The sequence below is a fragment of the Psammomys obesus genome, unplaced genomic scaffold, assembly GCF_907164565.1.
Source record: "Psammomys obesus unplaced genomic scaffold, mPsaObe1.curated_primary_1811, whole genome shotgun sequence".
NCBI lineage: Eukaryota > Metazoa > Chordata > Mammalia > Rodentia > Muridae > Psammomys > Psammomys obesus.
Genome location: NW_026592710.1, coordinates 6,698,527 through 6,712,111, shown reverse-complemented (window position 1 = coordinate 6,712,111; position 13,585 = coordinate 6,698,527). Strand labels below are relative to the sequence as shown.

The 13,585-nt window shown below is 40.7% G+C and overlaps 1 protein-coding gene across 6 annotated transcripts in view; it reads right to left on the bottom strand.

Moving 5' to 3' along the window:
- Kif1b (kinesin family member 1B) overlaps positions 1 to 13,585 on the bottom strand; it is a 138,899-nt gene that overhangs the window by 21,910 nt on the left and 103,404 nt on the right. For all 6 annotated transcript variants that reach the window (XM_055615354.1, XM_055615355.1, XM_055615356.1 and 3 more), the window contains 6 exons: positions 12,289 to 12,407; positions 10,940 to 10,995; positions 8,501 to 8,609; positions 6,997 to 7,063; positions 4,298 to 4,382; positions 3,231 to 3,336 (listed from right to left, as the gene is read on the bottom strand). In XM_055615354.1, coding sequence (XP_055471329.1) covers positions 3,231 to 3,336; positions 4,298 to 4,382; positions 6,997 to 7,063; positions 8,501 to 8,609; positions 10,940 to 10,995; positions 12,289 to 12,407 — 542 coding nt within the window. The remainder of the gene's footprint in view (positions 1 to 3,230; positions 3,337 to 4,297; positions 4,383 to 6,996; positions 7,064 to 8,500; positions 8,610 to 10,939; positions 10,996 to 12,288; positions 12,408 to 13,585) is intronic.

Below are 13,585 nucleotides of genomic sequence, written 5' to 3'. Positions count from 1 at the left end.
TGTCAACCTTTGTCATTCTGAACTCACTATGAACTTATGTAATGGATACATACATGAGAAATGTTTAGTTTTGATGAAAAACACGTAACCTGTTGCATTTTTTAATTCATCTGTTTTTGTGATTAACTGCTCTTTTGACTAGAAGGTAATTTCTTTTCTGATGTCTCAAAAGTATAAAAGCTGTGACCAGACAATAAAAGTTAGTTGAAGTCCTCTGGGGTTGAAGCCTGCTAGAATTCGCTTCATCCATGAGTTGTAAATATGCATATAAATATGTGTTTTCATGTAAATATATCTATCTGTCTGGTTTTTGTACATGTTACATGAGTGTATATAAATTGTCTCTCTGTATATAAGGAGCTCCTTCTATATCATCCATTTAAATATGTGTATAAATATATACAGGTCTATATGTCTCATTGTCTGTGTGTACATATGGGCTGATACAATGGAACCAGTAGCCTTAACTTACCATAGTTTCTGCAGAGGAGACACTAGCTGAAATCAACATCATTGTCATATGTAAGTTTGTGGGAATTTATTGAAGTTGAAATTAGAGTTTTTAACCTTATCCACCTATTCCTCTTGAATTCTCATGTGTGTGAGTGGTCTAATTTTTTTTTTATCTCTCTCTTAATTTTTGTTTTCCTGTATATTCACTAATAAGTTATAATAATAACTTATTATAATAAACAGACTCAGAGCTCTAAGGGAGATCTCCGTATCTACAGATCAAAGAGCCTCCTTTTAGAACCCCCTGCAGTTTTGGCTAGAAGCCACTTTTACAGCAGCCACTGCAGGAAAATAGTGCTCAGTTTAAGTTTTCCTCCTTAGACCAGTCCCTAGTCTTAGAGAAGGAATCCTGGGCTCTCTCCCCTCTTTCTTCTTTAAATTGTCCCTCTGTCTGTCCCTTGTGACCAGCTGCCTGAGGCATCGGCTCAGCAACCCAAGAGATAAAGCAAATGGGGATTCTGCATCCTGTCCCAGATTCTATCCTGGATCTTGTCAAAAGCAGAGAGACATTGGCAAATGCTACAATCAATACAGAACTGCTCAGACTGTAGGATGACACATAAGACAAAGCTTAGCAGCTGCCCTTATGTCTGACCTCAGAAAGTTGTCCTTTGACTTTTTGTATGTGTATACCTCACACATGCACACAAAATAAAATGTAAAAAAAAAAAAAGTTCAAGATGTGTATCTTTCATTATTCTTGGCTTCAGCCAACTTATTTGATTAACTATTTTTAAACTTCTATTATACATGATCTAATAAAGCCCACTTCTCTTCATATAGTACCCGATCTGCTGCTGGGCTTTGGTCAGAGGACTTTTCAAGGATACTTCAGTGTGCACACATCCAGCATAATCAGGGTTTCAACAACCACCATCTGTTTAGCATCAGGAAATAGTGTTGAATGTCAGCTGAACACCGGCAGGAGAGAGTCATGTGGTTTCTCTGCTGACTTCAGAGACATGTGTTTATGATCTTCCCAGGAAGAGGCAATGCTACCTTCTCCCCAAACATAATACCCTTTCATACTCGCCCCCTTTCCACAGGCCCTGCCATCTCTCCTTACATACAGAAAAGCAAGCACAAGTTTTGGTCTTTTTGGTTTCTTGTTTTTCTTTTCTTATGCAAAACTGTAATATAAGGGGAAAAAAAAATCAGTCCTGGCTCAAACCTTTTCATTCTGTTTCTGCCTCCTGTCTTATCCCTGCCCCTTTCCCAACACACACATAAGTAAGTTTTCCAGAGCATAAAGCAGCACAGAGAAATAATTCCATAATGTGATGGCAGTGTCCTCAGCCCACATGGGACATGCTGCCAACTTGAGGAGGTGGATTCTTTGAGACACTAACCTAACCTTTCTCCTGGCTCAGGCAGGTCAGAGACCCTGAAGGTTTAACTCCAAGCTAATCTGGAAATTTTGTCTATGTACTTTCGCAATACAAGTCACACTTGATTTTAAAAGGAAATTTACAGGAAAGTTAAAAAAAATAAAATCCATTTCTTTATAGGAGCCAATATTGTAAAGAAGAGTTCATATTAAATTATCAACTTTAGGGTTAGGAGGTAGTGGTGCATGCCTTTAATCCCAACACTCAGGAGGCACAGGCAGGTGAATCTCTTGAGTGAGAGGCCAGCCTGGTCTACACAGCAAGTTCCAGGACAGCCAGGGTTATATAGAGAAACCCTGTCTCAAAATTAAGTAAACAAACAAATAAATAAACAAATAACTTAAACAAATAATCAACTTTATACACAAATGAAAATAAGAAACAAAACAACACACAGGCCTGAGTATTCCCTGGAGGGTACAAGCTCCAGGGTAAGAGCTATGCTCTTTAGGAGTAGGAAATCTTTCTTCACAGCAACCATTTCATTGGGAAACTTTAATCTTAGCAATAATCAATCTGTCTAGTTAAGCCCTTGAGTAGCATTTTGAGTTTTCTTATATTTTTTTATTATCATTGTGCTGCGTTTGCTTAAACAATACTCATAACAGAAAACCCTCATTTTCTATGGGTAAATAAACATACAGACACATTTTCAATTCTTTTTCTTTCTTTTTTAGGGAGAAGGCTGGGCAAATGAAGAAAGAGATTTTTATTTTAAGATTTATTTTTTACTATTTTAATTTGTTTGTTTTTATGTGGGTATGTGTTTGTTTAGTACAAGTGTCCACAGAGGCCAGAGGCACCAGATTTCCCTGGAGCTGAAATTACAGGCTATTCTGAGTCATGTGATGAATGTGCTAAGAATGAAATCTGGGTCCTCTGCAAGTGCAGTAAGCTCTCTTAACCAGTGAGTCATCTTTCCAGCTCTGAAAGCAAAATCTCCTTCCTTCCCTCCCTCCTTCCTTCCTTCCTTCCTTCCTTCCTTCCTTCCTTCCTTCCTTCCTTCCTGCCTTCCCTCCCTCCCTCCTTCCTTCCTGTCTTCCTGCCTTTCTCCCTCCCTTTCTTTTTTTCCTCCTTAAAACAAGGTCTGTCTTAGTCCTGGCTGTCCTGGAGCTTGCTGACCAAGCTAGGCTTGAACTCATAGAGACCCTCTAGGCTCTGCTTCCCAGAAGTAGAATTAAAGGTGTATACACCATACCAGAATTTTTTAAATAAAAAGGGAATTAATTCCTTTCTTCATCTGTATCAGAAGTCATTAAAAATAGGGAATCTAATGTGAATCCATCAAATCACACAGGGCTGACACTGCTATGACCAAGGGTATCCTACCTGCTGGAATTGTGGGAAGACTTCAGGGACTTAGCAGAGATGATGTTGAGGGAAAGGATAGCGTCAACTGCAGCTTCATCTACCTCAGGTTTATTCCTAATACGGCCTAAAAGAAGGGATAAAGAAACCAGAAGGTGAGCACATTAAAAACAAGATAGAACTTTGTCAAGTCAAAAGGTCAGGTAGCTACTTAGCAGAAGGATCACAAGTTCAAGGACAGCCTGGGAAATTTAGTGTCATCCTGTCTTAAAAAAAAAAGGAAAGTAGATCTGGAGAGACAGCTCAGTGGTTATGAGCACTGGTTATTCCTCTAGAGGTCCTGAGTTCAATTCCCAGCAACCACATGGTGGCTCATGACCATCTATAATGAGATCTGGTGTCCTCTTCTGGTGCACAGGCAGAATACTGTATATGTAATAAATGAATAAATCTTTTTTAAAAGTATAAGGGAGACAGCTTAATGGTGGAACACACGCAAGACCCTAGGTTCAATCTTCAGTACCATATCGTAGTGGAAGAGCACTTGCCTAGCATGTGCTCTCTTTTTCACACACACACACACACACACACACACACACACACACACACACACACTTCAGTCTCTGTAATTTAGGTGCTTAGAGATCACTTGGGTAAGCTTAGGATCCTAGTGATTTACCAAGGTTGTCTAATTTGCTTTCCTGTACTAGGATGGAAACCAGAGCTTTGCAGATGTTAGGTAAGGACTCTACCACTGAGTCATGGCACTGATTCATCAAATCATTTTATACCTAACTAACGACAAAGAGCAAAGCTCTTTTATGATCTCACAACCTCTAGTTCTGATCCATGCTCATAGGCAATAGTTGGATGACACAGTAACGGGAACTGGGAAAAAGAAGTTTCTCTCTCTCCCTCTCTTTTTTTTTTTTCCATTATTGGGGATTGAACTCAGAACTTTGCATGCACTAGGTAGTCATTCTACTCCTGAGCCACAACCCCCAGGGTGCAAGAGAGCTTCACTCTCTACTGCACGCAGTACAGAATGACAAATGTCAGGCTGTTCTCAGCTGACGGAATGTACTCACCTACCACCAGTTCACGAACGTCTTTCCAGTGGAGCTCACTGCCCTTCTCATGGATGATAGTCACTGTGATCCTTCGCTGGATGCCCTAGGTAATGGAACAAGATTACAATTTAGAAGAGTGTATTAGAAACTTAACAGGCCCGTTGCTGATCTGGTTTTAAGAGATGCCTTGTAGGGAACCGTGTTTCACTCCTGTAATCACAGAATGAAGCCTGAGGCAAGATGAATTCTTACATCCTGGGAGAGAGACAGAGAAAGAAAGAGGTGGGGGTGGGCGAGGCTGGCGGTGGGTCAGACAGACAGGCAGCTGCACACAAAGAGGTGAGAAAGGCAGAGACAGATCAACAGACTGATTGAGACCCTGTAATATGCTGTAGGGTATGGCACACCACGAAACATGGATACCTGGACAAGAAGTAGTTTTGAACATTTGGCTAAATTTTTTTTTTCTTTTTCTGAAAAAAAAAAATTTTTTTTTTAAGAGATAGGATCTTGTTATGTAGCTCAAACTGGTATTAAACTTACTAAAATGCCAAGACTGGCCTTGAATTCATAATCCTCCTGTATCTGCCTCCTGAATGCTGAGAATATAAAAGTATAGTAACACTAGGCGTTGCATATTATTTTATCAAATGAATAGTATATATTTAAGAAATGTATTTTAATCCACTCAGACTTCATCATCTACCCCCTTAGGAACTTCTGGCTGAGCTTGGTGGCACATGCTGTAATCCTAGCACTTAGAAGATTGAGGCAGGAGGGTCTCTTATATTCAAGGACCTGGGCTACACATGTCTGTTAGAAAAACAAAGAAAAAAACAAAAACAGTTTTAAGGACATAGCTCAGTGGTAGAGTACTTGCATAGTATGTAGTAGGGCTCCAGATTTAATGGCCTGCACAGCCAAAAACAAAACAGGAGAAGAAAAAGCAAAACAAAAACTCTCATTGCCAGGTTACGGTGGCTCATGTCTGCTAAGCCAATGATTGGGAGCCTGAGGCAAGAGATGCATCCCGGGAGTTGGAGGCCAGCTGGAGGTCAGGAGGGAATCTGTCTCAAACAAACTGATAAAACCAAACAAAAGGACTACTGTCAGTGAAACATAAAGCTTCTAAACATATGGAAAGTGTATAAAATTGTACGAGAGCAGCCATGTGTGGAGGTGCACACTTTTAGTCCCAGCACTCAGGGAGGCAAAGGCAGGTGGATGGCTGTCCAGGACAGCCAGGTCTAAAACTGAGAAGCCCTGTCTTGGAAAAAAAAAAAAAAGTACGACAGCAACACAAATGGCAGTGACTGACCTTAATTTTTTCATACAGCGATAAAATGTAATTTGACGACAGCCATCCCTCCAGCTCTTCCTAATGCTCCACCTTGTCACCTTTCTTCCTTTCTTGTTACTTACATCCACCATTCAATTAGCACTGAACACATGTGTGTGGGTGTAGGGCCACTGGCTGGGACATGGACACCCTACCTGTATCCGTGTCCTTAAGGAAGAGTAACTTCTGCAGTAATCACCAACTAATAGTGACTCTGTCAAGGATGAAGCCTTAGGGGGTATCCCCAGATCCTTCTGCTTTTTCTCTTTCTCTTCAAGACAGGGTTTCTTTGTGTAGCCCTGGCTGTCCTAAACTTACTTTGTAGACCAGGCTCGCCTTGAACTCACAGAGATCCACCTGCCTCTGTCTCCCGGAGTGCTAGGATTTTAGGTGTGCACCACCGTGCCCTACCTCCAGATTCTTTTTCAAAATAGCTATTCTAAAAAATATGTATAAAGAGTATATTAAAAACAAAAACAAAAAATGGTGTGATGGCTATTTTGGTTGCCAACTTGACTACATCTGTAAATAACTAAAACCTGAAAATGGCTGGACACACCTATGAGGGACTTTTGCTTAATTAAATAACTTGAAGTGGGAAGATCCTCTCTTAAGCTAGATCTTGGAGGTCAGAATATACACCTTTAATACAGATTTTTTTGTTTGTTTTGTTTTGTTTTCGAGATAGGGTTTTTCTGTGTAGCCCTGGCTATCCTGGACTCACTCTATAGATCAGACTGGCCTCAAACTTGGTAGATCCACCTGCCTCTGCTCCTAAATGCTAGGATTAGAGGTGTGTGCCACCACCACCCAGCTAACCCAGATCTTTTGAGGTGGGAAGATCCACCTGTACTCTGGGCCACACTTTCTACTGGAAGTCTATAGAAGGACATGGAGAAGGAAGTCTTGCTCTTTGCCTGCTTGTTCTTGCCTTGCTATCAAGTCCATTCCTTCACTGGACTTAGAGTCTACTTCTTCAGGGTTCCAGTGAATACTGAAGACCAGCTGAGACATCCAGCCTCATGGACTGAACAACTATTGGATTCTTGGACTTTACATTCACAGGCAGCCATTATTGAACTAGCTGGACCATAGCCTGTAAGTCATGCTAATTAACACCCCTCTCATCCATCCATCCATCCATCCATCCATCCATCCATCCATCCAGATTCATTCTATAAATTCTGCTACTCTAGAAAACCCTGACTAATATAAACAGAAGCAGTATTTGTAGTTTTATGTTCAATTCCCATCTATTTCCTACCCTGCTAAATAAAGGGAGAAGGACAGGAAAAAACAAAAATGTCCTCCCATATCCCCCCCTCCAAATAGAGATGAAAAACTGAGAAATCTGTTGTTCTCTCTCAGACATCAGTACCTGGTGCAGCAAAAATGTCCCGTGGCAGGGTAAGCCTGCTGTGTGGTCAACCACAGCTGGAATATACCTATAAAAATAAAAACACAAAAGACAGAAGTCAGGGCTACTTCCCCTGCCAAGCCTTCCTGGGTTGTTGCAGTGGTGGGGGTCTCTCTGTGCCCTCTGCACTCTGGCCCCATGCAGGCACTTAATCACAGAACCACCTGCATCTGTCCACCTGCCACATACCCGTTTCTCATCATCTCTGCTACTATTTAAAGGTACTAAATAGTAATGTGGTCCTGGTTCCATCTTTGTTCCTTGCATAATAATTCAGTAAATAATGTATAACTTATAGAACTGAGTGGAAATAAGAAACAGACAATTTCCAATTCTAAATATTTTAAGCTCCAGAAAGCAATTAATTCAGTAGAAACCATCACTGTAACAATGTCATCATAATGCAAGCTATGATAACATTGCCAATCTGTTTATGAAAAGTCACATTCTTCCAAGTGACTGACAACTCAAGAGTTACAGAGCTATTTTAACACAGGGTCGTATACACGGCAGACACTAACGGTTCATAGTGCTGATCATCACTGATGGTGTTCACTGCATTACACACAGAGGAACACTACATAACAGTTTGTCCCTAATCCGTGTTAATGGATGTGGCTGCCTGCCTGTTTCAGAAGTAGATTCTCTTCTGTGTTTTTCCTAAGGCATTTCAGAAACAACTATAAACAAGAATTGCATTTATCATTTATTCTATCACAGCTCATAAAGGCAAGGAAGCTTATGTTGATCCTGTTCATTTAGGAGAGTAGCTTTTTTCTAGGGATATCTTTGGTCAGCACAACTGAGGAGAGGTGCTACTACCCTCTTCTAGCTACAGGCCAAAGCTACTGTAAACTATCCTACAATAACACAATGGAAAAGAAAGCGGTCTAGATAGTGGCAAGGTAAAAAATTTTAATCCAGGGAAATATTCAGCCCCCACTGCCCTCACTGAGACAGGTATCTAATTGTAAAAGGTTACATTTATTTATTTGTGTGTACGCGTGACAACCATGGCACATGTGTGGAGGTAGAAGGACAACTTGTAGCAGTTGGTTCTCACCTTCCAACATGTATGTCCCAGGGATCAAACTCAGATTGTCATTGGGCTTGGCATCAAGTGCCCATATCTGCTGAGCCATCTCATCAGCCCCCACTAACCTCCATCTGAACCCGAAGCATATCCTGTACAATCTGTTCCACTGATATTAACAGAACCACCACATAGCAGTTTTCCCTCATAACCAAGTGCATTTGGACTCCATCGTATTGCTGTCGCTAAGAAATAATTCTACTGGATGGGCTTTGGTAAACATCGCATTCAGAGATAAGTAGCAAGGCATCCAAATTCAATCCCAAAGAGGAATTTGACACAACATTGATACATGAGCCAAAAACAGGCTCAAAACTATATCTCCAATTCTGAAACACTTTATTTAACAAAAAATTTTTTAATTGGACTTACTCTCCAGTAGGCTCCAGTTCACTGATCTCAAACCAAACCAGAAGGTCATACTTGCTCATGCTCTGCCCAAGGCTGGTTTTGCTCATGGTGTTTAACTTGGTGGCTGGAACTTTTAAAAAGTTTTATAACATGTCAAAATCTGTTCCACATTTACTCAGCAAAAGTACAGGCACTTTAACGTTAGGTTTCCAGAGGGCAGATTTTAGTGCGAAAGACGCAGAGACAGCTCTGCACTAAGTGTATTAGTGTGTCTCATCCAAAGCATCCAAAGAAAGCAGTAGGGTCCTTCTCAAAACACACCAGAAAACAGGTTTTTATATAAACTAAATGTGCTTTATAAAACATTAAAAACCCTATGCTTTCTAGAGTTTCCTATGTGGAGGGATAGCATCATATCACAACCATATCAGGAGATGATGCTTTAAACCCTCCAGTGATTAAAACAAAAAAGACAGATCTGAGACCACTGGTCTGCTCTGTAAATACCTGTAAATAATCTATTAATGTTTCTTCAGATTTAAATTCCACAGTCTTAACAATACTTATGTGGCTTTGGTTAAGGTGCTTACTCTGTGAGTCTCTCCTCAATTTATAAGATGTGGATGATATTTAGTCTACTACTTTGAAAAAGTATTGGGAAGACTATTAGCATAATGTACATGAAGGGGCTTTATCAGTCATGCAGCTTTTCTCAAATGAACAGTCCACTGGCAGTAGTCACCCAGCTGTGTTTCCAATGTGCTGGGGCTGCTAAGAAGGAAACTGGTTACTGTTCTGGTAGTCATCTAAGAAGTACTCAGGAAAGAAAGAGTGGAGGGGAGGGCCTTGAATACAGCTCAGTGGTTAAAAAGTGCTTGTCTAACAGGCACAAGGCCCAGGATTTGATTCAAACACTAAACAAAAACCAACTACTAGACAAAAAAAAAAAAAAGAAAAAGAAAAAAAGAAAGCAAGCAAGCAAGCTGGGCATATTGGTGCACGCCTGTAATCCCAGCACTTTGGGAGGCAGAGGCAGGCAGATCTCTGTGAGTTTGAGGCCAGCCTGGTCTACAAAGTGAGTCCAGGACAGCCAAAGCTACACAGAAAAACCCTATCTTAAAACAACAACAACAACAAAAAAAAAAACAAAAATTACTACTGCAAAAGATACAAACAAATAAGTATTAGGTGGGGTGAAGATGTTGCCTAGTATAAATGAGGCTCTGGGTTTGACTCCTAGCACCCCATAAATTGGGTATATGGTACATACATGAACAGGTATGTCTGTGGATGAGACAGGAGGCCAGAAATTCAAGATCATCCTCAGCTATATAGGTAGTTCAAGACTAGCCTGGGCTCAAGGAAAAAAAACAAAACAAAACAAAACAAAAAACTAGGGCATCTCAAACTCAGAGGGATATGAAAGAGAGGGAGGGGGTATAAAGGTGTTCCCTACAGTCTCCCTGAGGGAACTGTGATGTGATCTTGACACTGTGCAGAACTCTACAGTAAACTAGGGGAACAAACAGAAACATCGGTGTTTCACACATGGCGAATTTGGTTCTACATCTAAAGCAGAGCTAGATTAGCTACTAACCATATTTTTTGGGTACCCTTTCACTCTGGAAGCTGGGGACTGGCACAAAGAGAAAAGGCGGCAATGAATCAGCCTCATTCTGGAACGTGGCAACAGCAGAGGAAGCTAGCACACTGGCGTGCTCAGAAAACGTATCCAACACATGCACATTCACATAGTCAGACATGAGAAACCGTATCAGATCAATCTTTCTTTCATGGTCTGAAGGCCAATGGGGAGGTGGAATATAGAGGGAGGAGAGTGAGCATGGGGAAGGGTGGGAGTTTGGAAAGTGGGCAGTAAGAAAAAAAATAAAAGAGAAAGCAAGATAAATGAAGAGAAACAAACTCTGGTATTCTATTGCATAATAGGGTATCCATTATTATCAATGTCAAAATGCTACACAAAAAGATCTTAACTATACTTAACTACAAATGCTTAAGATACAGATATGCTAACTTCACTGATGTATAATTACATGCATTCCTCAAAGTATATAGCTACAAATGCATTGTATTATACCATAATTATGTATATGTATATTATTATGTGTCAATCAAGAACAAAGTCCCAACAACAAAATTGAACATGCAGAATAAATTTAATACACAAAGAAATGTTGTGACTGACAGAAGTAATTACATATAAAGCATAGAGATTTAAGAAGGAGGAGATTATCAAAGTCTAAATGAGAAGACCAGAGAGACAAAGCCAAATTGTTTGACTTCTCATCTCAGATCAGGAACCATACATTCTTGTTCCTGCTAAAAATATAGAAGAGGAACATATAAGGACACAGAAAGAGGGAATTCCAGTGTGACTCTTGCCTGAAAATTATTCAGAACAGATGTATACACATTAGAGAGAATATAGTTGCTGCTCACCTGGTTTGGAGAGTGGCATGGGTGGGGGGAAGAATCTTCGAGATGGCTGAGGTGGACTGCAAAGAAAGAAGGAAACCATTCCTTATGACTAAAAAGAGTTAAGTGTTGATGTTAATAGCATGCTTAAAATTTTTTTTAATTTTTTATTTATTTAATTTTATTTTATGTGCATTAATGTGAAGGTATCAAATCCCTTGGAACTGGAGTTACAGACAGTTGTGAGCTGCCATGTGGTGCTGGGGATTGAACATAGGTCTTTAGGAAGCGCAGACAGTGCTCTTAACCACTGAGCCATCTCTCCAGCCCCCTTAATTTTTTTTTTAGAGGTTTTATTTTTATTTTTATTTTCTTTTGTTTTTGTTTTTTAAGACAAGGTTTCTCTGTGTAGCCCTGGCTGTCCTGGAACTCACTCTGTAGAACAGGCTGGCCTCCAACTCACAGAAATCTGCCTGCCTCTGCCTCCATAGTGTTGGACTTAAAGGCATGCAACACCACCCCCAGTATTCCATTGCTTAAATCTTTTTAAGAAAACAGATACCCTCCTCCCCCAAAAAAGATAACTAACACAATCCCACACAGAGACCAACACATTTTGATAAAAGTCTCCCTGTACATCTCAACTAGCACTACCACCGATAAAAGCTCATGTCTCTACCAGGCACAGTAGTGCACACCTTTAATCCCATACTATGAGGCAGAGGCACACAGATCTCTGTAAATTTGAGCACAGTCTGGTCTACTATAGTGAGTTCCAAGACAGCGTGGGCTACATAGAGAGACCCTGTCTCAAAAACAAAAACAAACAAAAGTCATGTCACTGATCTTCTCATTAGTTGTGATGACTCCACGTTGACTTTGTACTTCATAAAGTAAAGGTTGTCAAAAACAATTACATGCATGTTCTAGCTCTATTGCACCAACTTTCTACCCTATTAATTTTTTTTTTTTCTTACAACAAAAAGAAGGTATTCAATGTTATCTGGACAGAATTCAACTGGCTGTATAGCTGAACTGGTGATTCGGTTTGCTACAAAAAAGTAGTGACATTTCTTAAGAGTAAAAAGAGGGTACTGTATAAATCTATTATTTAGTTATCTGCATCCCTCAAAAGTTCTTTTTTTTCCCCAGCTGGTGGTAGTGGCGCATACCTTTAATACCAGTACTTGGGAGGCAGAGGCCGGTGGATATCTGAGTTTGATACCAGCCTCATCTACAGAGTGAGATCCAGGGCTACACAGAGAAACTCTGTCAAAAAGAAACAAAAACCAAACAACAAAATAGTTCTTTTTCAGTAACCAAGAAACTAAAACTCAAAACGGCAACAACAATCGAAGTCTGCTCACTCAAACCTGTTAGGATCTTGCCCTTGCAGATGAAGTGGGTGCTGCTGATAGTGCCCAAAGACCTCAAATACGATGGGCTTGGTTTTGATGTAGTCCACAAATGACTCAGTGACCTCCACTGCAATCTAGTAAGAGACAGTCAAAGGAGGCTCGGGTAAGATTATGATCAGAAGGCCTCGTCTGTGCTTCCGGCAACCTTCAGCATTGAGCACCCTGTATGCGCTGGCACTTCACCACCCAGGCTCCTCCACCACAAGACAGGTTTCCCTCCGCTTTTCATTCCAATGTGACCTTACCAAGTTCAGCATTCAAGATCCTCCACAATGTAGCGGAATCGACCTTATCCTGATGCTACCCAACATTTCAAGACTTGCCTCGTGCTCTCTCTACCTGCTTGTTTGTTGTGCCTGGGAATGGCCCTGGCTGTAACTCTAAGAAGGCATTCCCTCCAAAGCCCAGGTGAGTCAGTAAAAGAGGTGGGGAAAAAAAACCCAAAAAACAAAAAACGTGTTGAATACGGATCATGAGCAAGGTGCAATGCCAAATTGCACACACTTTTTTTCTTTTTCTTACCTTTTATTCATGCTACATTTTTCAGAAAATTTACCTTCTCTACATAACTATTCTCTCTCACACGAAAAAGTAACTTAAAATCTTTCTATAGGAAAAACATTCCCTTTTGTATTTAATGAATACCTTTCTCATGTCCCCATACTCTATATTTCCCCTTATTAATTCTAAGCCCCTTGAGGAAATCTCTGGTTTTATGAGTCAGAGGCTTGTTAAACAGCTGATCAGCATTTACCAAATACATATTTCATTTTTAGTTACAGGTATGTGTGTATGTCTATGTTTGGGACAAGTGCATGTTGAGTGTGTGAACAAGTGTCCTCAGAGGCCAGAAGAGGACTTTGGGTCCCTTGGAGCTGGAGTTACATGAGCCGCTGCATAGGGCTGGGAACCTGACTCGGGTCTTCTACAAGCGCAGTGCATTCGCAACTGCTGAGCCAGCTCTCCAGCCCCGCAGTCATGCTTCAGTTTACACTTTATTTTGTTTGTCCGTTCCTCTCATTTTATCTATTAAAACAACTGTGGCTGGCCCCTCTCCCACTTCACAGAGTAGACACGATCAACAAGAAAAAGAAAGGCAGTTTGGGAAGGCAGTGAAGATTCTGGGTGCTACAGCCACACTTTGTGTTTAAACGCTCTTCTTGCCTCTTCCCAGCTTGGTAACTTGGGTGAGTGGCACAAGCTGCTCAGTACCTTAGTTTCCCCAGTGGTAGCATAGGGATTAGAACAGTCA